Below are 25866 nucleotides of genomic sequence, written 5' to 3' on the forward strand. Positions count from 1 at the left end.
AGTAGACTGTCCCGTGACTGTTCACAGAAGTCATTTTCATTTCCTGAAATGTTTCAATAGAGAGAAACCAGAAAACTGATTTAAAGGAATTTAAAAGAAAATGCTGATTGTCTAAAATCAAGAGAAGCAGTAAAATTCTGCCTCATTCCTTCTTTTTGCCAGGAACACTGTTCATGTGATGCAAATAGAGGGCCTAATAGTAACTTGGTCTTTGTGATTGGGTGTGGTGGACAGAGTGCCTGTGAGTGCTCTAAGTGTTGTCCGTGGTAAAATGAGCTGAAATGGGATGTCTACCGTCACCGATGCGCACTCACCCCGCAACTTCTTCAGCCCTGAAATGCGTAACTGGGGGTTGAGCCCCAAGTTTAGGAGGCTCCGGTGTGGGCAGGTAAAATTTGGCACTGAGTGTTGTAGGCAAAACATGGATGGATCCAGACACTTGTATGGGTAGACTGTAACCAGGTGTCACAGACGACTAACACAAGATGCCAGGGGTTAATGCAAGACGGATAGTCAAACACAGCCGGGTACGGTTCACTAAACGGGTAGTCATACAAGCCAAGGGTCTATTCACGGAGCAGGTAGTCAGGCAAGCCAGGTACAGTGCACAGGTGGGGCAATACAGGAACCAAATCACAAGGCAGAAGAGTAGTCAGGCAATCAAGAGTCAATAACAGCAAAACACGATCTCCAACTCAGCAAACGCAACAGCTGGACCTCAACAGGGTAACAATACTGAGCAATTCTAGATCTTTAAATCCAACGCTCTGACAGCAAGACCCATCTGCCAGCGATAGGCATAGGCTCACCTCCAGTGTTCCCTTGCCGGTGGGATTACAGCAGGAAAGGCAGAAAAAAGCAGCCCAAATGGGTCCAGTGGTTCTTATCTGCTGTCACAATCTATGTTTCTATGTGTAGCTGCAAAGGGTGTATGTGTATAAGAGGGTCATTTGTTTGGTTGACCAAGTGTGGTGGTTTTGAGGCTAAGAGTGATGTGTTTGCAGCATCCTAAAACGTGTATTTAAATGTTTTCTTTTTTCTATGTAAAAAAATACCAAAGAAAAAAATACCAGCGATAACATTGCCAATATGCGTAATAAACTGTCACCGATTAACAGCGCGTTATCAGAAAGTGATATAACTCTAAATAAATTACTTGTTCACCTATGCAACATGCAAGCAATGGCAAAGCCTGGCTGAGTAACCTGTATTCAAGCAGGATATTCCAAAATTAGCATGACACAGTCAATGAAGATGAGTGATAATCAAATCACTCCATGAAATAAATAAGTTCATTTCAGACGCAAAAATTAATATACCCAAAATCTGAATGTTTTTAAATGTGCCTTTTTTTGCGTGATCAGTGTGCTTTGTGAATGATTATTAGAGATTTGTTGAGTATTATTAGCTAGTAAAGAGTTCCAGTCGTCAGCTTATTGGTGGTGACATAATAGAGTGGGGAAACCCCTGAAATAATGAAGAAATAAAGAAATAAAATGAATGCATTGCAGAAAGTAAGCAGGGAAGCAGCAGGCAGTGGAGGTGGGGCATGATAGGAGAAGTGGGAGTAACTGCAGGTCCCAGGCTGTCTATACATAAGGAGTGTCACAGCTCCAGCACTCAACAAGTGCACAGACACTAGTGGGCATTTCTGCATATCTACCTCTAGGACTGCCTGCCTGAGGATACCAGCAGCCTCCAGGTAAGGACTCTCCCTCATTCTAATCCCTGGGAGGTAAGAGCAGAATGTTTCCTTAATGTGTAACTTTAATGCAAACAAAATGATTGTGAAAGGAACAGTATACTGATACAATGATTTCTAGATTAGTGGGGAAACTGAACAGGTATGTGCTTTCAATGTAGGATGTGGGGGTCACTAAAATCCAGTAGTTTCCCATTTTAATGCACTGTGGCTTAAATTCTTTAAATATCTACTCATCTCATCTCCTGACGTGTCAGTATGTATTAATGTATGTGTGTTAAGTGCCCCATTTAACTTGTACAATGCTGTGTAATTTGTTGGCACTTAATAAATAAAAGATAATGCTATAGATAACGTTGTGGTTAGTGTGACAGTTGTGCGTCAGTCACAGTCAGAAAGTGGAGGGCAGGTAGTGATGAGAGCATCCTTTTGTTGTACCAGTCTTCCCCTGTCATAGTTGAGAATCCTTTCCAGCTGCACTCACCTGTGTGCGCTCTGATTATTCACTCTTATCAACATTCACTCATCCTGACATGAAAATACCCCTCACTAGCAGTCACCATGACCCATCGCTAGCAGTCACCATGACCCATCACTAGCAGTCACCATGACCCATCACTAGCAGTCACCATGACCCATGGCTAGCAGTCACCATAACCCATCACTCTCCCCATCTCTCATGTATGCCCTCCCCTGGCTCACCTACAAGCCCTGCAGCCATCACTCTTACAAGCCACTACCAGATTCACATTCTCTCTTACTCTGACCTGGACAACCTTTAGGCTCCGACAAGCACCTATCTGCCCCTGACATCCCACCTCGCACCCTCATCACTCTAATCTGACAAGCTTCTACCAGTCCCTGTAATCCTGACCCGTGCACCCCTACTGCTCACATGTTTTACGTTTTCCTTTCTCACCCGGAGCTTCACCCCGTTAGTGTGAAGAGCATCTACATGTCCCTGTATGTTGTGTGGCATTATTTTTATTATCCACCTGTGCCCCATGATTACCATACATCTTTATTTTGTAATTGCTAGTGGTGTCAATACGACCAGCAACCTATTAACCTTCCCTTTTCCCCCACACATTCTTCCACTTCTGTTTCTCTGATGTTCGGTTCCTCCTCCTGATTCACCTGCCTTACCTACTCCTTATCACTGTTCTACTCCTGTCCCGGAAACAGATGGGCACATAAGAATCATTTAGCCCATCTAGTCTGCTCATGTTTCCTGACGCTTAATCAGCTCTTGGTCTTGTTTTATTATAAGGATAGCTTTGTGCCTATACCATTGCATGTTTACGTTTCCTTACTTCTGCTAGTTTTTATTACTTCATCAATCGTGCCCCTCCTGTCCTGCCTCTCCCCATGCGCTCAGGCTGCAGCAAACACCCTATCTGTGCACAACCTGTTTAATAACTATAACAAATAAAATATCACGCTCATGAAGCAAACCCAAATGTGCCAGCCCCCGGCAGTCTAGGGCCAGTTGGCAGGTATGGGCATGCAGTATAGACCTGGTCTCCGTAGATTTGATTTTTGCAGACGCATGTCTTCTGCTGTAAATAAACTAACCTGCTTGACCCCTGCATTTAAAACGTTGTGTTTCGCAATTTGCTTGGAATCAGGAAGCTGGCTGTATTTAAATATATAAAACGTGAACTGCGAATTCTACAACACTGCGGAAACTGTAGGATATTAGTTTACATATGTAAGATAAGGACGTCGAAGCCGTTCTTATCTATCGTTTAATGTTATATATATATATATATATATATATATGCACAACTCTTCCACGTTTCAAATTCTTTTGTCTCGCTTCTGTATATTCGGTAGTATAGTTAAACGTAGTTTATTGTGTTTGGCAAGTTAATCTGTCTTAACATTTCATCTGAGCAATAAGTTAATGTTTAAGCCAACTTTGCATCATTCTTCTGAGTGTTAATGTGTAACATGCATGTGGAAAAATCTGTGCTGTGATGTCATAAGGGCTGCTACCTGAACTAGGTAATTGAGAGTGCGGTGACTTTATATTACATTAATATATACATTTCTTGTACATTTAATTATGTTTTGAAGAAACCCATATATGTACTAATATTCAACCAACCATACTAGACGTATGCCATCACTTAACGCTGATCCCAGAGATTAAGGAAGAATGGCAATTCTAGGTGCGCAATAGTTTGAGATATTTGTAAAAAGAAAAATACCGTATATATAGCCTAAAGCGTATTGGATGCTCTGATGTAACGTATAACAGTATGTGTTCTGCCTAGTTGAGTTAAAACACAATTTCCTATTTATCTAAGACAAGTTACCGCAAAAAAAATTGTTTAAATAGCTTTGTACTACGCTCTGTTTCTTGTGAAAGATGGAATCATAGTTTTTTCCATCTGAAACAAAAACCAGAATGTTTCTTAGATAAGAACCAGCTTGTCCCAACCAGTTTAAATGATGGTATTATGATAATGTAAAACCCCAGATCTTGTTAGATTGACAGCCGTATTCTGCAACCAGGGCAAAAGGATCTCACGGAGAGCACTCCTTTGACCCCTAGTTTCATTTTTTTGTTAGTCTCTAATTATGTAGTGCAAACAATATATATATATATATATATGGATAACATCTCCAGCAAGCTTCCGATAGAGCCGGTGGGGGTAAATGATCTATTAGGCACACTAGGCACATGCTCAAAGGCCCCCATAGTCTGAAGGGGGTCCAGGTCCTCTAATGCATCATCCATCCAAAGATTGCAGGGCAACATGAGATTCCTTAACTGCATCTTCTTTTAGCTCAAATAAAGATGGTCCACGTCAACACTCTTCTGGGTTCCACCTTAGACAAAACATGAATTATTTATTGTTTTGTGTTAAATTCATTAGCGTACATACAGCGCAATTTAAGCATTTCATTATATTTTATGATTGCTACACTTTTGTGTTCTACTTTTAATGTGTTAAATATCTCTTTGCTACCTATAAATAAAGGTGTACTTACTCTCTTATTTTACATTAGTATACATATTCATTTATATTGGGGGGTTTTTTACATTTCATTTTAATTCACATTTTGAAAGAAAATATTGTTCTTTTTTTAAATAGTTTGTTTTAAAGAACTTTAATCAACTTACCAAAAAAAAAAATTTTTTTTATCATAAAACAAGTCATTTTTGGATGCAAGCCTTCTTCGTAAAGATTTCCAGTGTTTCTTTTGTGACTATTTTTAGTAATGTAGATATTATTTTTAGTAGAAGTCGCTGATTTTTTTAGTTTTCACACAGTTTGTGTGTTTGCTGTGACATACCATTGCATGGGACATACCTTTTCCCATCAGATTCCTGGCATAACCCAAACATTTGGGAATATTCAGCCAAACATATTCTTCTATAAAAATATTACAGATACTCAGCCATCACCATTCAAATTAGGTCTGTTTGCTAGGTATTTTTGCTATTATTAGATAAGATAATGAGCGTGAAAGGAACTTTTCCTTAATTTTGTCTTGTCTATGGAAGATCCCATGTGTTTTTTCCCCTTTCATTATTTTAGTGCCACCAGCCCTTTCTAACCTTGAGATGCCAGGCAGACTTGTGATGGGGGGGTTAATATGCTGTGGTTTGAAATATTTCAACAAGAGCTGCCACCTTATTTCTATTCCATTAGATATTTATTACATTCCTCTCAGATGGCCAAAGTAGGACACCTTTGTGGTTAGAGGTGTGAGTACATTTTGTGGCTTTACCAAGTCTTTTTAATGTGGCTTTTTGACTATTTATGTAAGATATTTAGAATAATATACCTTGTTATACCTCCCAACAGTCATAGTTATCACATTTGGGGGGGCACAGTCCCACTGTCCCTTGTAGCTATCCCACTCTCCTGTGGGGATCATGGGCCAGTTGGGGAGATCCTCTGGCCCAGGGAGCTGTGAAATCACTGTGCTATTTCAACGTGGACCTCTGTTGTAGCTCCTACGCAACCACCTTGCAATCCTAATATTGCAAGGTTACCACTTGGGCAAGGTGTGTCGGTGGCCTGCACAAAATGTACTGGTTAGATGAGCGTAGGAAGCAGAGGCTGAGGGGGGACAAATGTCCCGTATACTTTGGATTGGGACCAGCAATGTACATACACTCTCCCACACACACAAATACATTTTTCCTTACACAATTGCACTGAACCTCATAGGGCCAGCGCTGGATTTGAGGCACCTTACGGAACAAAGACTTTGTACGGATTTCATCCTCCCTTCCGTTCTTAGAAATTATTCTAAAAATCTAAAGAAGAAGTAGCAACACAACTAAAAAGACACCATGTGATGGCAAAAGGAGCAGAAATGGGGCTGAGCTTGGTCTGAATGGTATTGGTAAGGGTGGACGGACTTTGTTAAGTCAAATCCCATAGCACTCCTACAGACATGGTGCATTTTCTCAGCTCTACATTTCTGCTTATGAACTAAACACAATCTGTGCCAACATCTGTATAAGTACAGTATATCCTATCCTTCTACATAAAAAAGCGTGATAGCCAACCTCTAAATTAGTCTTACTACTTTTACAAAGGCTGAAGGACATTATGCGGGATCAAGTTTTGGATTTCATTTTATAAAGTGCTAAAGGAATAATTATGTGGATAATTATATATTCTCCCGCCAGAATGCTGTTTGCTCGCAGGACTGACCTGCTGAAAGATCAACTTGCCCTGGAGCCTCTCATGGGCCAACAGAAACTGTCTGTCATTCCTCAAATTCTACAAGTTTACCTGTAACGTTCCAGATGTCTCACTTTTATGCGCTTAGTCAAGAGAATAACTGGTGTCTGATCCCCTACGCCATTTTATTATCAAGATAGATATTATAATAGTGTGTTGTCAATGAATAATGTGATTTAAAGGCAGTGAGAATTTGCTGACAGTATGCAAAAAAGGCCAGGTTTCCAGCTCTGGTCACTAAGGGTTTCTTTACAGAGATATAGAACTTTACAGCCATAAGTGCAACGTGGAAGCGGAAATGGTCAAAGCAATAAATTAACCCTGTATGTGCATGCTGGCCAAACACTGTCCCGCCACATCCGCTGGCTTTTCCGCTTCTACTTTCCAATTTCTTTTTATCAGTGAGCCTTGAATTTGTACTGCTATTATCCTACTGAGATAAACGAGCTGGTTAAACATCCCCTGCGATGCCTTTCCTATAATCCCGCATTTAACCTTTGTCACAGTGTACCAATAACATGTAGAATTGTGGATCTCCGTATATATTTTCACTGTGGGACATGAAATATCAATATTTGGTGCATCATACTACTGCTTGTAGCATAGTTGCTTTGTAATGTGGCAAAATTCTTCAACTAAGCATTAAATGCTTTTATCGAATCATATACTCTTTGTGATAGACCTCCATATATATATATATATATATATATATATATATATATATATATTTATGTATATAAGTATATTTGCACCAGTTTGTTATTGTATGTGTTTTTGTATGTAAATTGTTCTACTGACTGTAACAGTGCTGCGGAATATGTAATAAATGTAATGTAATGTAATATCCTTTGTATTCACACTACAAATAAGATCCATGTACTCTAATGATAATTTATAACTGGGGCACATGTCTTTAGAATGTACTTGGTACTAGGTCCATTCTCAGTTACCTTTATGTTTTTCCTATCAGATATACTGCTTCCAGAATCAAGGATGAAGCTGTTTCTGCTTACTGTCTTGGTGGTCTGTCTATATGTGACCGGAATGGTGTCATCCCGGAGGTCTCGTACCCGACGTGAGCTGGCACCAGGACTTCACACCCAAGGAATCAGAGATGCGGGGGGCTCGTACTGTCAGAGGCATAATGCCTGCTGCCCTGGTAGAAATGATACCTGCACTGTACCTTACATGGATACCATTTGCTACTGCGATTTATTCTGTAACCGGACCGTGTCCGATTGCTGTCCTGACTTTTGGGGATATTGCCTGGGTATCAGTCCTCCAGCTGGAATCATTAAAGGTAATCTATGGAAAAAAATGGTTTGGGTACCAATGAGTCACCCAGCATTATATTAGCCCAGTACATAGTACACATGTACATTAGATTTTATGCAGTATTGCATATATATATATATTTGTAGCAACATTAGACTTTTATAGACAGTATTTATGTTGCCGTGTTGATGTCATTGTTTTTAAAAGCTTACTCTTTACTCAGAAAATAATAAGTATTGTAGCACTGCCCAGTAAATAATTATGTTTTCTTTCAGTGTGTGAAAAGAATGGCCAACAGTTTTCAAAAGGCTCAACTTACAGGGATAACTGCAATCTATGGTAAGAACAATAGCACTTTTCCATTGAGCGTCGCTGTATACCACTCTGCAGGCTAGACCGCTGAATTGCGCAAGAGATTTTCTAGGACGTAGTTCTCCATGCATTTTAAAGTGACTGAGGTCATATTTGATGAAGAATTTTGGCAGATGTACAGTGGAAAGAAACACACAACAATTGGGTCCTTTCTGGAGTTGTTGGAAACTGAGAATCACGCAAAATATTTACCAAGTTCAGGAAGGCATTTCCTCAGGGACACAAACAAAGATGGGGAATATCTCCTACAAGCAACGTTAATGTGTTCCAGTGTGGGCACAGCTTTGACCACAACTCCACAGGAGATTGCACTAGCCTGGTCAACAACTGTGACATTAAAGGGGCATGTTAATGGCTAATATATATATATAAAAAAGACCTTACAAGGCTCTTATGGAAGGTTGGCCATTAGTGTGTGGAGATTACATAGACAGGTATGCTGGCAGCTTCAATGGGACTGTGCTAGGGTGCATTTATTCATTATATGAATTACGGTATACTGTGAACTAAGCCCATCATACTATGTCTAAGCCCTGAATGGTGCATCAATGGTTGGATGTTTCCAACACTCTAGGTGCCATTAACTAAGTATCATCAAACATCTGCTGATAATATTCTGAGCTCACCCATCTTCTATAGTAGGATCAACATTTCCATCTCAATGACATGTACAAACAGACACGATTCAGCTGAGATACATGGATGCTGGGAATGTCCCATTTAAAAACTGCCAGTGCATCTATCTATTTTCTGTGCTACAAGAAAATGTTCTGAGCTAATTCTTAGCTAAACTTCAGCTCTCAGCTCAGAGCCTTAAAAGGAATCCACTGTTCCAAAAGAGACAGCGAGGAACGTCTCCTAATCCCCAAACCCTGCAGTTTGTCTGCCTTGGAATCTCTATCCATATTCATTATGCTCTGTCTTATATACACTCAGTCTATGCGCTGCTCTGTGTACAGTGTTCTGTATAACATGGGGATAAAAGCTTATTCAACACTAATGCCTTCTGTGCTGTATATGGGGATATGACTTGCTCTTCACTAAAAATGTTCATACCATAAAGGGGGTTCTCTACAGATAACTTTGTGTGAACCAACCTCACAATGCATTATGAAGGGTCAGCAACACCAAGCTCACCTGACCTTGAATAAAGCGTATTCAAATACATGCAATATCTTGAAAGTCAAAGGTATACTGTTACCAGTGTGTATACACGATATAGTGTACTGTACTACTCAGTGCTTCCATAGACATACACTCTTGCACTATTCTTGTTTTATAATATCCATGAACTTTTAGTCCTTCTACCCTTTTATTTTCTGCGGGAGGGCAGAGGAAAAGTTACAGTCCTCACAGTAGCCTTTTGGGTACAATAACCTCTAACAGCTCCACCTAAGTTAATTAAGTACTTATGGGACGTGCCTGCTGTTTACTTTAAAGAGACAATGTATGGAAACAGCTCACATGACCTTCTTTGATACTGCAGTGTATAAATTACACTGGGCGTTGAGTGCCCCCGGTTAATAATAGGAATATTACTCCGTCCTGCCAGCAGACAATGACTCCCAGAAGCATTTTGTACTTTCCTGTCTGTAAGGCCTCCACCTCTTCCATCAGATGGAGAGCTAATAAAAGTCGCACTTAAAGGGAAATGAAGGGCTAAGATAATTCACTGATTTCTAGTAAGCACATGATATTTCCGTATAATAATTCATACAATCAGCCTGTGTTATACAGTTACATTTTAGGAAGAAAATAATGTGTTAACTGTTTGGACATTGTTAGCCTAAAGCAACAACTTCAGAACTATGGTGACTTTAAGGGAGAAAATCAATGTCAAGAGAACAGGACTGACCACACACAATACAAGGGGAATGGACAGAATATGGACCTGCCAGCACCTCCAGTATCAGATACAATCATAATATTGTTGTGACAGCCCTACTTTATTATGTAGTCACATAGAAAGTTAATTAGTGGTTAATATAGCCACACCTGCTGATATTATTTTTTTCTGTTGATCGTATGGTGTAGAATAAGTCACCACTTGAATATTGAGAAAAAGGTTAAGTATTCAGTAGGCGAAAGGTCTTTTCTTATAGTTAAACTGCATCTTTGGTGATCTTCACCCAGAAGGTCCAGGAAGGACATGGTCATTTTTTGTACGTTTAAATGATTCACTATGGCTAGTCTCATGCTTGTGACCTTCTTTTTCTCCAGCACTTGCCTTGATAACGGAAATTGGCACTGCTCAGAAAACCCATGCCTTATCAATTCCAGGATAATTGATGCTATAAACAGTGGAAATTATGGGTAAGTGACTGCGAAAAGGCAAAAGATATAACAGCAATAGATAAAGAGCCATGTCCCAGAGTATATAACATTCAACAGAGAAGAGAAGGGTGAAATGGTTCAAGTAAAAGATGGTTTTAGAACGATCATGACTATAGAAAGAGACTAAGTTACAAAATAAAAAGTTAGACGTTATAAAAGAAGGGAAATAAAGAGAAAAATACATTATCTATTTCTATTACTGCATAGTTCAATATTAATATCCCCTTTGTGTCTCATTGAATATCTCTAAAAGAACTTGTAATAATAAGGAGCACAGGCAGACTGAGATAACCATCAGCAATCTTTGCTCAATGCTAATAATTTGTTGTGTGTACCTATAGGTGGAGGGCTGGAAATTATAGCAATTTATGGGGCTTGACATTGGACCAGGGAGTCCAGTATCGACTGGGGACCATCAAACCATCCTCATCCATCATGAACATGAATGAACTACACGTGAGTACAACGCAATGGGAAAATAACAGGTGGTTAAAACATACAGGAGAGAGATCAAACGGTAGAGGAAACAACAAGAGGCATTAGTAAAGGTAGAAAGAGGAGTCGGTAGCAATGGCTTTCCATGGAAGGCATGTCATCATTAAGTCGACAAAGCGTGTAAGTTCATATTGTGTTAGCTGTAGAAACACAAGAGATAAGTAAAGCCAAGTTGATACCTTTACTGGCTGAGTAGATCTAGAGTGCAAGCTTTTAAGACATCTCAGGTCTCTTCTTTAGGCATATTATACCAAATATGCCTGAAGAAGAGACCTGGGAGGTCTCGAAAGCTTGCATTCTAAATCTACTTGATTAGTCAGTAAAGGTATCATTTTTGACTTTACTTGTCTGCTATGATTAAAATGTGAAGATTGGTTACTAGGAAGCTATATATAACAGTGGAAGTAGGAAAAGTACTGGATAAAAATGAAGATATAGCCTGGAAAGTGCATATTGTCTGCAGGGGAAAAGAATTGGCTTGTTTGTTTCTATATAAAGAATTAGAGAATGTGCCAGGTGCATATTAGATAGTGGAATAAAACTATCATCAACTGGGCTACTGTGTGTTCCTGGAGTGTGACAAAGGGTGATAAAGTGTCGGCATACTAGTGGAATGCACCGACCCCCTGCCAGGGACCACTTTGTGATTATTAGCAGACCCTAAGAGATAATCACAATGCAAAGCTGATTCAGCCAGCTCGTACATCTAACTTCCACTCAGGAAATCCGGAGCGAGTCAGGAGAGGAAAGAAGGGGGCTCCGACCGAGGAGATCTGGAAAATTCCTTGACTTAGGATGGGCCATGTCATGTAAAACCCATAGGACCTGACCTGCTCGCTCATTAAAATAGTTTGTCTGTTTACAAATTCCTTTTGTATTTCTCAGCGCAACATTCATTTTATAACAAAAAACCAACACCAAATATTTCCTGTTTTTGATGGATTTTTTCAAAACAGTAGCTAATATAGAGAACTTTCTGTGCTGGCCAAATGCAGCAGCAGCAGCATCATCAGTCTCGGTATCAAAGCAACACCTTGCGCTTGTTCTTATAATTATAACTTAACTCCTTTAAAGAGAAAGTATTAGTTTATGAAAGTGGCTGTACAATTAACAATTTTTCAACCTCTGCCATCTAATTTTTCCACTTCTGAATTCTGCCCTATTAGTAAGTTGTTACATTGTTATCAGTTGGTTACTACTAGTACCATTTACTAGTATCATTTGATTAGGCTTTGTTAAACAGCCCTGTACACAGGGCCATCTTTAAAGCGAGGCAAAAAGGGAAGCTACCCTGGTCCCAGTCATTCCTGTCGACCCATAGCAGCTGTTACATTATGTGACCCTACTGCATTCCTGGTTCCCGTGGGTGGCAAAAGAGTTTGGGGACAAAGATGGCACAAGCAAGCTGTTTGGGGACAAATTTGGCTCAGATATGCTGTTTGGGATAAAAGATGGCAAATCATATGCGTGGTGCTGGGGTAAATACTGGGTGCCAGGACTGGCATTTGGGGTGTGTCTGCAATTTAGGGTTTTCATACATTATTTATTTGATCTATACCTTTAATGCTGAGTTCACATGTGATTTTCAGTTGATCTATACATCTGTTTTGGGTCAGTTGCAGGACCCACACCATTCGTTTGCTATGCCGTTGGCATAGTATTGTGCTCCTCTGCCTGCGCATGTGGCGTGAGGACAGTTCAGCCAAAGTGAACTGTCCTCACGCCATATGCGCAGGCAGAGGTGTGGCAAATACTTCTGTTTTTTGTGTCTTTCTTTTTGTTGGAGGACGTAATTGCATGTTAGGAAGCGAAGAGGGGGGCTCAAGCAAATGCTTGACCTAGGTCCAATCAATATTAAAGATGGTCCCTGCCTGTAGATTTTAACCAACTACCTTCAAAACCATAAAACTAATTGAAAAAATAAAAAAAGGTAGCTGTAAAGGAAAAGGAATGTAGCTGTAATAAATTAATCTAGTTATTTAACACATGGACTTTACCTATCTGCAGGTGAACATGAACAATGAGGTGCTGCCACTGTACTTCAATGCCGCAGATAAGTGGCCCGGAATGATCCACGAGCCGCTCGATCAAGGCAATTGTGCTGGTTCTTGGGCTTTCTCCACAGCAGGTAGGGGCTTCTTGTGCATTTTTATATAGTCTTATCTGTCTATTTATGTATTTATATACAGGGGCAATGACAAAAAGGTGAGAAATGTACTCTTATGTAGATGCTGCAAAGCCCACTACACAGCGTGTTTTTGCTGAGCAGCATTCTGCGTATGTCATCAGTGACTGGAATTGCCTAGAAAAGGTATAGGTATTCAAGCCTCGCGAGTTTCCTTAGGAATTAAGCCCTGCTAACAATCTTAATGTAATATAATCCTTCAAAGCCAACAATCTAGAATATATTTACTGTACACTTAACTAGTCAACACCATGAATTACATTGAAGACAAACTTATTGACAAATTATCCTAAAATATCCCTAGAAATACTGTAATTATTTTAAATAGTAGGTTTCAAAGGAACACATTACGTCATTAAATATAAATTAAATAAAATTAGAAGTTTGCAGCAAATATAAACATCAATAAAAACGGTGTTGTTTGTGATAAAATATAGATAAAATATTTTATGTTACTTAGAGGTTGTTTTCACTAAAACAAAAAAAACAGGAAACAAAAAGAAAAAAGGGATACGATTAAATGTGGCTTGCATTGTAATCTAGTGGTTTCGGAAAGAGAAGTAAGCACTTTCTTTCAGAAAATGAAATTGAGGAAACGTGTGAATGTAAGACACACAGGCTACCGCATGGGTGTTAAAGAATGTAAAAAAATACGGTACTTAAGCTAAAAGGGATATGAGGGTTTTTTTACTCAGGCAATGAGTAAAAATAGTTGCAATCGTTCTAAAATGGGTAAAAGGTACACAGAAAAAAATATTTATTCTCCTTGAACAAAAAATATAGAAGGTTTGCATCTACGAAATCCTGGTTTTATCTAAACTCAGCGCTAGGACACATACATATGGATAATATGCATCTGTCTGAAAAACATTATATAATGCAAAATTATTATTATTTATTGTTTTATATAGTGCCATCATATTCCATAGCACTGTACAATGCATAGACAGGACATAACAAGTAGAATATAATAATTTGATTTATAGAAACAACAGGTGAGGAGGGCCCTGCTCGAACAAGCTTACAATCTAGAAGATATTAATCTATTAAAAAGTTAGTTTAATCTTAATAATAAAAGGAATGTTAGGAGTTCCCCTTTAAGTTTTTAAAGATCATTAACTGATGTTAAATTCCATTCTTCAATATATCTGAGGAGCGCCAGATTTTCCCTAAGCCATACTTAACATGTGCCTTAGGAGCCATCTTTATGGGGACCTTCTGGGAGTGTAAGGAGATGGGAAAATGTATATATATATACCGTAGGTGGTGTTTCTTTAAACCCAGATCCTAATGACCCCATGCTCTGAAAAAAGAGAGAGACAAAAGGGAATTAATGGCAACTCTATTATTATTATTCCATTATTATAAGACTATTATCTTATACATGTACTCTATTTTTCTATTGTACTGTATATGTTATATCTGTGTTTGGCCAAGGCGTCTTTATCTTACACGTTGGCATAGCGCCGATATTCTTTGCGGTTACAGGTGTGGGAGATCTAAGTCATGTCCTGGATGTCACATAAGTTATATTTTTCAGTATATATACATTTATGCATACTAAGCAGGGGCAAAAATAAGAAAAGGGGACTTGTCTTTCTTTACAACACTGCAACATTCTCTGTAACAGGGCTAAAATACACAAAACATTGTGGGTATGTCCCAGCCCCAAAAGGAGGATTAATCGAAACAAAATGTTCTTTGATTCCGCAGACGGACATACACAGTGCAAATAGAAGACAAATACACAGAAGGAGGTCACGTGTTTTGTTGCAAGCTAAATAGACATAAAGGCTGTGCATGTGAAGGTCAGATATGCTGAAGGACAGACAGATAGATACAAAAAGATAATACACATCATTTTGACTAAATAAAGCGTCTATCGGTGTTGTCACCAGCAGTAAAAACAAAGAAACAACACACATTTAAAGGGAAATTGTTACACTTGTAGCATAAATATACAGGATATTTCTCGTCTGAATGGACATTTTTTTCGCAAACTATTCTCTATGTTGGTTGAAAACACCGTTTTTACATTTGTTGTCCCAGTTACACCTATCTCTGGCAGAACATACCTTTCTGGGCCTGGCATTCTAACACATATAAAGCCCAATAGAGTAATAAGGTACCAAGCATTTTTAGTAGCATTGCATGTTAAAGGAGACATCATTATTTCAATACTAAGAGGTATTATTATTATTATTATTATTATTTTGAATACAATTAGGTAAATATGATTGTATGTTGTGAGTACACTTGGGGCATGAGAATCACATCATGAACATATGGTTACATCTCTGAGGACATTCATGGGTTAATTTCTGAACATGTTAATTCATCTATTTACTGTTTAAGTTTTTTTTTTCTCTCACCTAAACTCTACTAAGTTCAGTCATGCGCTGATACAAAAGTACAACAAATCATATCAATGTATACATTTCTTTCTCCAGCGGTTGCCTCTGACAGAATTTCCATTCAGTCAATGGGCCACATGACCCCGGCTCTGTCCCCTCAGAATCTACTTTCCTGTGACACCAGGAACCAGCATGGCTGCAGAGGGGGACGCGTGGACGGAGCGTGGTGGTATCTGAGAAGAAGAGGGTATGAAAACCCGGTCTACGTATAAAAATGTGTTGGGTATTGACAGGGGTGTTTGGTAGCATGTGAACATGGCTAGAAATAGTATTATTATTACTACATTTTACTTGTAGAGTTCCAGCAGAATCCATAGCGCCATTACAACAAGAAAGAATAAGGATTTAACTATAACATTACATCTGACATTGTACAAAGCTAGCATGAGCCAGATAACAAAATGGCTTACAGTCTATGCATATGACTTACGTTTTCAACATAATTTTGGGATTTGTGCTGTACCAGGGATGAGCAACCTAGAGTCAACCAGATTTCCTTTAGATTATTGTTCCTAATTAGGATGAAAGATAAACTGGATAAGGCATTTACTGTCTGAAAGAATGAGGTTCAGCATAGAAACATATAGAACAAATGGAAATATATATATATATATATATATATATATATCTTTATTGGTATATTTGGTGGATTCGTTGGATGTCAACCTCACTGGTGTCCTTCCTTTAGACTGGTGACGGATGACTGTTATCCGTTTGCAAGTACGAGTGCCGATGGACCCCAATCCCCCTGCATGATGCACAGCCGCTCCACGGGAAGAGGAAAGAGACAGGCCACAGCTCACTGCCCCAACCCGCATTCACTGTCCAACGAGATTTATCAGTCCACACCAGCCTACCGACTGGCACCCAGTGTAAGTTACTGGCAGAAAAATGACGGAATATTACCCCACTTCTCAAACTCTGTCACTAGATCTTTAATCTGTAACCTTGCATCTCTTATTTCTGCTGTCTTTGTGAGGAAAAATGAATGCAGAATTGTATCCGCACTACCATCCTGCTGTTTAACATTCCTTATTCGTTATATTTTGGAAGCACACAGATACTCCTGCCACAACAATGTGAATGCCTTGGGTGCCCCAAGCCATGTGCATGCTTCTGTATAGGACCCCTGATTCCGTACTGCAATATTCCCTGCAGCCTTCACTGAAAGTACTCATCATAATCCATCATAATTTTATTATTTTTTTACAGCGCTTTAATTTCATTTTTTGGTTATAATCCTTGCCCAGCCTGTTACACACATCTGTGCACATTGATGACAGTACTTGCACATATTTTCTTTATTCTGTCTTTTTATTCTCCTTAAACATTTCGCAATTTCAACGATTTCCTTTCTTAAATGTTTTTGGACAGGAAAAGGAAATTATGAAGGAAGTGTTTGAAAATGGGCCAGTTCAAGGTAGGTTACTGAAATGTTTTGTTTTGTATAGCGTAGGAGAAAGCATCATAGATGTTGGAGGGAAAGTGCAGATACGTGGTATTTCCTTAAATAAAGGTCTGAGAGCACATGTTCTATTTGTCATAACTAAGGTCTTCTATGTGTGAGGAGCAGGGATAGGCAAAGTGTCCATACAAGGACACCAGCAGGCCCGGACTGGCCATCGGGCACACCGGGCATTTGCCCGGTGGGCCGGGCCACGGCAGGGCCGCATTGATTTAGGGGCTGATGGAGCTGCAGCTCCTGGCCCCTACCCTCCCTACCGGGTCCGCCACTCTAAGGGGCCGGGAAGTCCCCACCAAGGCCGGCCTTACGGGTCTGCGGCCGCACAGGGTATAAATTAAAACATCGGGTTTTTTTTTACTTTATTTAACATCCTCCATGTTAAATAAAGTTTTTTTAACTTTATTTAACATGGAGGATGTTAAATAAAGTTGGAAAAAAACCCCGATGTTTTAATTTAAACCCTGTGCGGCCGCAGACCCCTAAGGCCGGCCCTGGTGGGGGCTTCCCGGCCCCTTAGAGCAGGACCGGCCTTTGGGGTGTGCGACCGCACAGGGCGTCACACTCTAGGGGGCGGTCCGCACCGGGTGCCGCTCATCAGGGGGTGCCAACTTGCGGCACCCGGCACCCCTCCAGAGACGGACAGTAACGTCCGCCGCTGGAGGAGCAGGTTCGCAAGGGAGCGGTATCGGAGGTCTTTAACAGACCTCCGGTTCCCTTGAGTGATTTTAAGCCGGGTTCAACCCGGCTTAAAATCACTCAAGGGAGCCGGAGGTCTGTTAAAGACCTCCGATACCGCTCCCTTGCGATCTGCACGGCAACAGCTGCTGTGCGCCGGGATCTGACAACAAACCCCGGCGCACAGCAGCTGTTGCCCTCTGAACCGGAAGAAGACAGAGAAGACAGAAGAACTGAAGAAGAGGAGGAAAAGGAGCTGTAAGGAGAAAAGAGGAAAGGTAGGAAAATATTCAGTGAGAGTGGATTGGTGTATATGTGTGGATTGGTATATATGTGTGGATTGGTATATATGTGTGGATTGGTATATATGCGTGGATTGGTATATATGCGTGGATTGGTATATATGCGTGGATTGGTATATATGCGTGGATTGGTATATGTGTGGATTGGTATATATGTGTGGATTGGTATATATGTGTGGATTGGTATATATGTGTGGATTGGTGTATGTGTGGATTGGTATATATGTGTGGATTGGTATACGTGTGGATTGGCATACGTGTGGATTGGCATACGTGTGGATTGGCATACGTGTGGATTGGTATACGTGTGGATTGGTATGTGTGTGGATTGGTATATGTGTGTGGATTGGTATATGTGTGTGGATTGGTATATGTGTGTGGATTGGTATATATGTGTGGATTGGTATATATGTGTGGATTGGTATATATGTGTGGATTGGTATACGTGTGGATTGGTATACGTGTGGATTGGCATACGTGTGGATTGGCATACGTGTGGATTGGCATACGTGTGGATTGGCATACGTGTGGATTGGCATACGTGTGGATTGGTATACGTGTGGATTGGTATGTGTGTGGATTGGTATATGTGTGTGGATTGGTATACGTGTGGATTGGTATACGTGTGGATTGGTATATATGTGTGGATTGGTATACGTGTGGATTGGTATATACGTGTGGATTGGTATATATGTGTGGATTGGTATATATGTGTGGATTGGTAAATGTGTGAGAGTGATGGGTGTTATGCTGTACCATTTCCAATGTCTTTTTCATGATCTAATTATGCTCTAAAAGTACATCATAACTCCCATCACTCTATACTGTTCCATACAGTGGCAGAGCTGGGAGGCAGAGGCCTTGCACCCCCACCGCAGGACTCCTGAAAGGTAAGTGAACTTCAAAGAGGGAGAGGGTAGATAGTTAGGAGGGGGTAGATAGGGAAAAGGGCGTGAGACGGGGGAAAGAGGGTAGATAGGGAGAAGGGAGTGAGAAGGGGTAGATAGGGGAGAAGGGAGTGAGAAGGGGTAGATGGGGCAGAAGGGAGTGAGAAGGGGTAGATAGGGCAATCATACTCCTATCATGCCAAGTCTGCGAGTACATCCTGGAATCTGGGTATGCCTGGGCATGATAGGAATGTGATTGCTGTTAACAATCATATATATACATATAATATTGTTTTTTAATTGTTTTGTCCTATTTTGGTGTGTTACTTACTTTAAATAAAAGTGTTAGATTTTTTTATGGTGTGGGGAGGTCATATTCGGTTTCGGACAGGTAAATGCTGCATTTTCGGTTTCAGTCCAGAATTCGTTTCGGTGCATCCCTACTACTAAGCCAGACAATGAAGTGGTAGGCCTACACCACATCAATGTTTGGCGTAGTATATAGTGATTGGTGTTATGCTGCACTATTGTCAATGTCTGGCTCAATGTATAGTGATAGGGATTACGCTGTACCACTGTCAATGTGTGCCTCAGTATATAGTGATAGGTGTTATGCTGTACCACCGTCATTGTCTGCCTCAGTATATAGTGGTAGGTGTTATGCTGTACCACCGTCAATTTCAGCCTCAGTATATAGTGATAAGTATTATGCTGTACCACCGTCAATGTCTGCCTCAGTATATAATGATAACAGTGAGAAGAGGCAGAGGTGGTAGATAGTGATACAGGGGGATAGATAGTGAGAAAGGGGAGTTTTGTTACAAGTTTTTATTCCTTTCTTTTTTTGGGATGGGGGGGCACCAGAGGAGTAGTCCGCACAGGGCGCCAGAACACCTAAGGCCGGCTCTGCCTTAGAGTGGCGGACCCGGTTGCAGTTGCGGCGGGCTTAAGGGGCTCTGCCTTAATGCGGCCATATTTTAAGGTACTAGCCTGGAGCTGCAGCTCCATCAGCCCCTAAGTCAATCCTGCCCTGCCACAGGCGCGGTCGCAGTTGCTGCTTGCTCTGGCAACAAGGTAAGTAGGGTGAGGGAGGGGGCTGCAGTGAGAAGGGGCAGAGGGGGGTTAGGTAGTGAGAAAGGGGGAGAGGGGATAGATAGAGGCGGTACATATTGATAAGTGGGGAAGGGGGTTACATAGTGAAAAGGGGGAACATAGTGAGAAGGGGCAGATAAGATGATGAGAGGGGGTAGTGTGAATGCGTATGAGAATGAATGAATTCATGTGTGGATGAATTGCTTGAATGATTTGTGAGACTGCATTAATGAATGTGTTAATGATTTGTGTGAATGATTAAATGCAAAGATGGTACATGAAGGGTGGGCTTTAACAATAAATAAATAAATAAATAAATATGGGCTGCTCAGGCTTAAATGCCCGGGCCTATTTTTTGTCCCAGTCCGGGCCTGGACACCAGTGTCCTTGGCAAGGGCTGTGAAGGTCCATAGAACAAAACTAAATTGTTCACCACAGACCCCAGTAAATGTCCACTATGAGCAATGTTGGTGCCTACTCCTGGCGAGAAGTATTCAGTGGTTAACAATGGCCATCCATACCATTGATGCAGCTTGACCTCTCAGAGACATTACATTCTCTCACGAGCAACATCAAACTCAACATCACATGCTGCACTATTGCAGTATCAAACCAGCAGAATGTTCGGTTCACTTGCCTGTTGATGACCCACATAGGCCGCCAGATCTTTTAATTATTTCTTCTGAAGAAAGGGCTATATTTGTGTAAATCGCTGAGCACAAAGTGGTGCTTACTACACCTTTAAAAATATGCTGTATGGACAAGAGGCATAGGTAGGATCTAAAGCTGGCCAGGTATGGAAGGCAGATGATATATATATATGACAGCTACCTGATTTACTTTCTGTTATGTATAACGGAGCAATTAAAATATTTATTTGTATTACAGCCATTATGGAGGTACACGAAGACTTCTTCATGTATAAGAGCGGAATCTATAGACACACACCTGTGATGGCGAATGAGCCACAGAATCGCCGACGACATGGCACACACTCTGTGAAAATTACTGGGTAAGAAGAATTGGTGGGATGAAAGTGTGTCTTTCATTTAATCCTGTACATCCAGCATTTAAACACTATGGGACTGTCACTGTTGAGAGTTTCTAGACATTGGATTGTTTGCTATCGGTCTTCCCTGCAGTGATGAAGAACAGAACAGTGTGGGTTCCATGTAAGGAACTGTTATGAGAAGCATCTCAGTATGGAGTGGAAAGAATTACATTTTAAAAATGTTGCAATGTGTGTAGAATTGCCATACTGCCCCTTTAATTAGGAATACTTACAGGGTAGGAATAATTTTAGTTATTTCTTAGTCTTCTACCCTTGGCTACAGTTGACATGTAGGTATGCCTCTCTTTAGACTTACTGTATCTCTGTAAATCTATTACTATATATCATAGTTAGCTCATTTGTTCCTGCCATGCCCTCTTTGTCCTAATATGTCTCTTATCATGAGATTGTATTGTGATTCATGCTTCAGAAAGGCTGCAGGAGGTCATAGCCAGAGTTTGCTTCAAGAGATCTGAAATAAGAGGAAGGGAGAGGCAGGAAGCATCAAAAAGAGTTCCAGAGGGACAGGGGGACATGAAGAACCTTGCACAGAACTGCCATCTCCACCCAAAGGAGACCTCGACTTTTCCTGTGCAAAGAGTAACCATTTCTTTTCAGGAATAGACTGTTGTAGGGTAAAAAGTAGTGGGGATTTTAGGGCACTGGTGCAGAGATACAGTAAGTGAGTATACGCGTACAGGTTTAGTTGAGGATGATACATCCTACCCCTGAATATCATATATTGAGGTAAGAGTTGGTTTGGAAGCGAGCAGTTTGGTGTATAAAAACAGAGAAAGACATTAGTACATCTGTGGTGATGATTGGGGTGGTTAGCCACTCTTTGAGAGGCATCTCACTATTTAAGTATTTTGTAAGAGAGCGTTCAGTGGGGTACGCATAGAAACATAGAATTTGATGGCAGATAATAACCATTTGATCCACCTTGATCTTGTCTCAGATTTAGTATAGTTTTATGCCCATCCCAAGCAACTTGTTCAGTATTCAGTTCTTTGCTGGGGGTGGTGTTAACGTGTAGCAGAGAAGATAAAAAAAATGGGTAGAACCAACCCAAGGTCCTACTCTTCAAGTGCCTTGACTACACCAGGACTATTGGTTTCCATTACTTTTATGAGGTACTCTCTGGGCCACTTGTATTAAACACCCCTGATCTCAATAGGGTTATTATCAGATGAAAAAGATGCCCCACAGACTGGGCATGGCTATCCAGGCTTATTTTTTAACTTGCCGACTCCATTAAAAAAAAAGAAAAAACAACATTCTGTCTTATTAACTAATGGTGGTAACGTAATACCCCCTGCTCTGTCCATAAGGGGCATGCTCATTTCCTTTATTGATTATAGCAAATTATGGCAACTTTTAGTATTTGCAGTCAGCCTGCTGGGACGCTGTTTGGCTTGGTTAAAATGTTTATTGGTGTCAAAACCCAACATGTTTGATAGCTTTGATTTTGAGTAACCATGCCGGCCATATCACCCCTCTGTCAGGTTTCTCAAACATTGTCTCCTTTTTTAAAACATAATTCTGGTCCATAACATTCTGATTCTAGGATACAGAATTGGTACAATTAATGTATTATTCGTTATTGAGAGTCGGGGAATTGATTGCATTGCAGTTCCACTTACCAAATGCAATACTTCTGATTCATTTCATTAGGTGGGGAGAGGAGAGAGGTGCAGATGGACAGATGCGCAAATACTGGGTAAGAAACCATGGCTGTATATTTAGAAAAAGATCACTTTCTATGACAACTAGTGTTTTCCTTTGTGTCACATGGCAATGAATCATCTGCTAAAAGATTATGAATTAAGTCAAATTTTACATAATTGAGGAATTGTTTCTGGGAAAGGTTGGATGTTCCTTAGTACCAAGAATGGTAGAGTAGCATATAAAGGTGTTGCAAAGCACGATAGCTTAATATTGTGTCTCCAACATAATGGGATCTATAAACTGACCTTCCAGCCTTCATACACGAATGCGGTAAAACAGCTTAGTTTATCCATCTAGGATTGTTGTTTTTAGCACATTTTTATGTATAGGATTTTAGGGCATGAATTGTTGCCCTTTCATTCACAGATCCAAATTTGAACGTCTCAATTGAAATAATAAAAAAAAATATAAAACAATATTAAAAATAATAAAAATTGTTTTCAGTTTTTACATTTGCCACAGTTAATCATAACTCCCAAAGTTTCTAATGCATTTGGTTATGAGTAAGTATTGCGAAGTAGGGAAAACAGCAGTTATACAATCCCATTGGGAAAAATATCAATGCTGTTATTAAAATAGAAAAGGAAATAGAAAGAAGTAATAGAGTGGTGTAACAGAGTAAAAAGATGTTGGATGAGGTGGGGTCTATTTCCATTCTGTTGCAGTGACTTGATTTTATATTGCTTAAAATGTTTTTATTCAAAACATGTTTTCACACGGTAGTTGCAGCGTTCCTTTGTGGCTTGCTGTATAGTACTGGTGTGTTGTGCCCTGTTTAAGTAGCCACTGGTTAATGCAGGGATGTTAGTTGTTGCGGGGAAGTGTCTGTGTTCTGGTGGCTCAGTGTGAGTATGCTTAGTACTTGGTGCACAGCTCTGCTATACTCACCCGTCCCTTCAGGCCAGAGACGGCCAACTGGCACACCAGGCAAACGCCTTTGTGGGCTGCTGGCCAAGATCACTCTGTACACACTCCAGCGCCAGATCAGGCGCTACGGAATGTAGAATGTGGCCTCTCATATCTAGCCGTTGGCTGCACTTACGTCATTAAAGTGTCAGGGCCACCTCGTTGGCCCCAGTCTAGTCTTGTGTCCCACCTTTCCATATTTAACATTGGCATGCTAACATTTGGCAATACATTCCATATAGATATTATTCTGTGTTTCTATGGGGGTGAGGAATATTAACCTTCTCTGCTCTTGGTTACTGAACCCCTGTCATGTAAGATTCACCATAAAGTAGGTAAGTAGTTCTATACTGTAATAATGTGATATATAAACCCAGACTTTCTAACTTTCACTTTTCTTTTTTTTAGCTGGCTGCCAATTCGTGGGGTACAGACTGGGGAGAGAGAGGATATTTCCGCATCGCACGTGGTGAAAACGAATGTGAAATCGAAGCCTTCGTAGTGGGGGTGTGGGGAAGGGTCAGCATGGAGGATGTCTCACACAGAAAATAAACAGGTTGATGGACTCTGTATTTATCATATGAGGCCATGGGGGATAGTAGTGCCCACCTGACTCTTACTTTCAGATGGATACTTATGCAGTAAGCTGAATCATCAAGTCGTATTTGTCATCTACCGCGGCAGTTTCCTGTAGGGGGCATCTTTGGGTCATTGGGGAATCTATAGATTATAAGTGCAGTGGTTAAGTGTGTCTCCTTGGTAAATACATGAAAGGAACTTTCACTCTTCAGCCTACAGGAGAGATCTCAGTATCTGCCATATTAAATATAATAGCTAGAGTTTTATTTTACCTATAAGCTTCAGCACTGAAGAGGGTAAAATATCACACTGGTTTAGGGATGATATAAGTAGGGGCTTCTTAGCGACCATCACAAACATCTTAATGTGGCAAACCTTATCACATGGCTGTGGGGTTTCATCAGTAAATGCCCTAAGTGACCCCAACGTCTAGAACACCTCAGTGGTATAATGTCATCATCATCAACAGATCCCACAGATGAGTGAAAGTGACTCTGTTATGTACAACAGAGATAAGCTAAGCTAGTCATTGCTAAAAGCCGGGCTGTGGGCAGGATGTAGAGAGGGTCTGCATCTAATTAAGTTTACGCTGTGGTGCTGACTAGGGAGATTCACAGCCTGTGGGATTTAGATTGGATAAAAGTGCACATAATCCTATAATCTCCAGTAGGATTAAAAGGGTATTGTTTGGTACTAGAAGCATTGGCCAAACAGGCCTGTGAACCTGTCAGAAGCAGACTTTCCCCGCCGGCCACAATCTACAGGAGGGAGGAGGGAAAGCATCCCTTTTGATGACTGTCCTAAAGTAAATGCCCACACCAGCCCCAATTTCTTTAAGGATTTTATCCATTACAGATATGTGTTCTTCATATCTATTTCGGATAACACATTCTGCACCCCAGACATCAACCGAACCCCCGCAACGTGGTAAGAGGTTAACCCCCTGTAGTGGGTTGCTAATCCTCCACATGGCAACCTTATTAAAGCAATCAAAGTGAACAGAAAACTTCTAAATATATAAAATGTGAACCACATGTAACTTATTTATTGAATTGTTCAGGTAATAAATTTGTTTATATCATTCGTTTCCGTACAAGAATTCTGATTTCAGGTTGAAGACAACAAAGCATGCCTCTTATATGGTGACATGTTTATTTCAAGAGTAAATATATTAGGGGTTATGTATAAAGATAAATTCTGGTAGTAAATATGGTGTAATCACCACAGCAACCGCCGGGACGTCCCGGGTATATACTGTATTGTGTAAGTAGAACATCTCCTACATTACATGACTGGTCCTGTTTCACATCTAAAGTGCTGACATTTTGAAGGCGAGATTGGTGAGCGATCCATTGAAGGCAAAGCGTTGCTGCTCACCCATTGTGGCTGCAAAAGGGTTCATCCAACAACATACAGTAAATTCCTCCAGTGAATGCATGCATGTGTATATTCCGCTTTTGCAAATTGAATGCTGCTTGCTCCGGTGGCCATTATACACAAAGGGGCCTTTGTGTATTCCACATGCACACTGATATGTGACATTTCTGCTTGAGATCACAAACAAACAGAACACCTTTCATGTGTAATATCATTGTATGGTGTTAGAATGTGTTGGGGACTGTGTTCCACCTCTGTGCCAAACCATAGCTTCGTCACTGGCTTCCCGTAGCACCAACTATAGAAAGCTTATGT

At 40.5% G+C, this 25866-nt stretch overlaps 1 protein-coding gene across 1 annotated transcript; it reads left to right on the top strand.

The window, feature by feature from the left end:
- Positions 1-1573: 1573 nt before the first annotated feature.
- TINAGL1 (tubulointerstitial nephritis antigen like 1) lies at positions 1574-24193 on the top strand. Its single transcript, XM_053454743.1, has 12 exons — positions 1574-1702; positions 7385-7714; positions 7965-8028; positions 10282-10374; positions 10737-10851; positions 12898-13018; positions 15526-15676; positions 16178-16361; positions 16864-16909; positions 20799-20922; positions 22636-22681; positions 24004-24193. Exons 2-12 carry the CDS (start codon positions 7408-7410, stop codon positions 24145-24147), a joined length of 1395 nt encoding a protein of 464 aa, XP_053310718.1. The 5' UTR covers positions 1574-1702; positions 7385-7407; the 3' UTR covers positions 24148-24193.
- Positions 24194-25866: the final 1673 nt, after the last annotated feature.

This window comes from Spea bombifrons, chromosome 2 (genome assembly GCF_027358695.1).
Source record: "Spea bombifrons isolate aSpeBom1 chromosome 2, aSpeBom1.2.pri, whole genome shotgun sequence".
Taxonomy (NCBI): Eukaryota; Metazoa; Chordata; class Amphibia; order Anura; family Pelobatidae; genus Spea; species Spea bombifrons.

Bases quoted from the DNA above. Each gene is read 5' to 3' on its own strand.
- TINAGL1 (XM_053454743.1), top strand. From the start codon at position 7,408: ATGAAGCTGTTTCTGCTTACTGTCTTGGTGGTCTGTCTATATGTGACC. The intron at 13,019-15,525 runs GTAGGGGCTTCT...TTCTTTCTCCAG, and splicing joins TTGGGCTTTCTCCACAGCAG to CGGTTGCCTCTGACAGAATT. The intron at 15,677-16,177 runs GTATGAAAACCC...TCCTTCCTTTAG, and splicing joins TGGTATCTGAGAAGAAGAGG to ACTGGTGACGGATGACTGTT.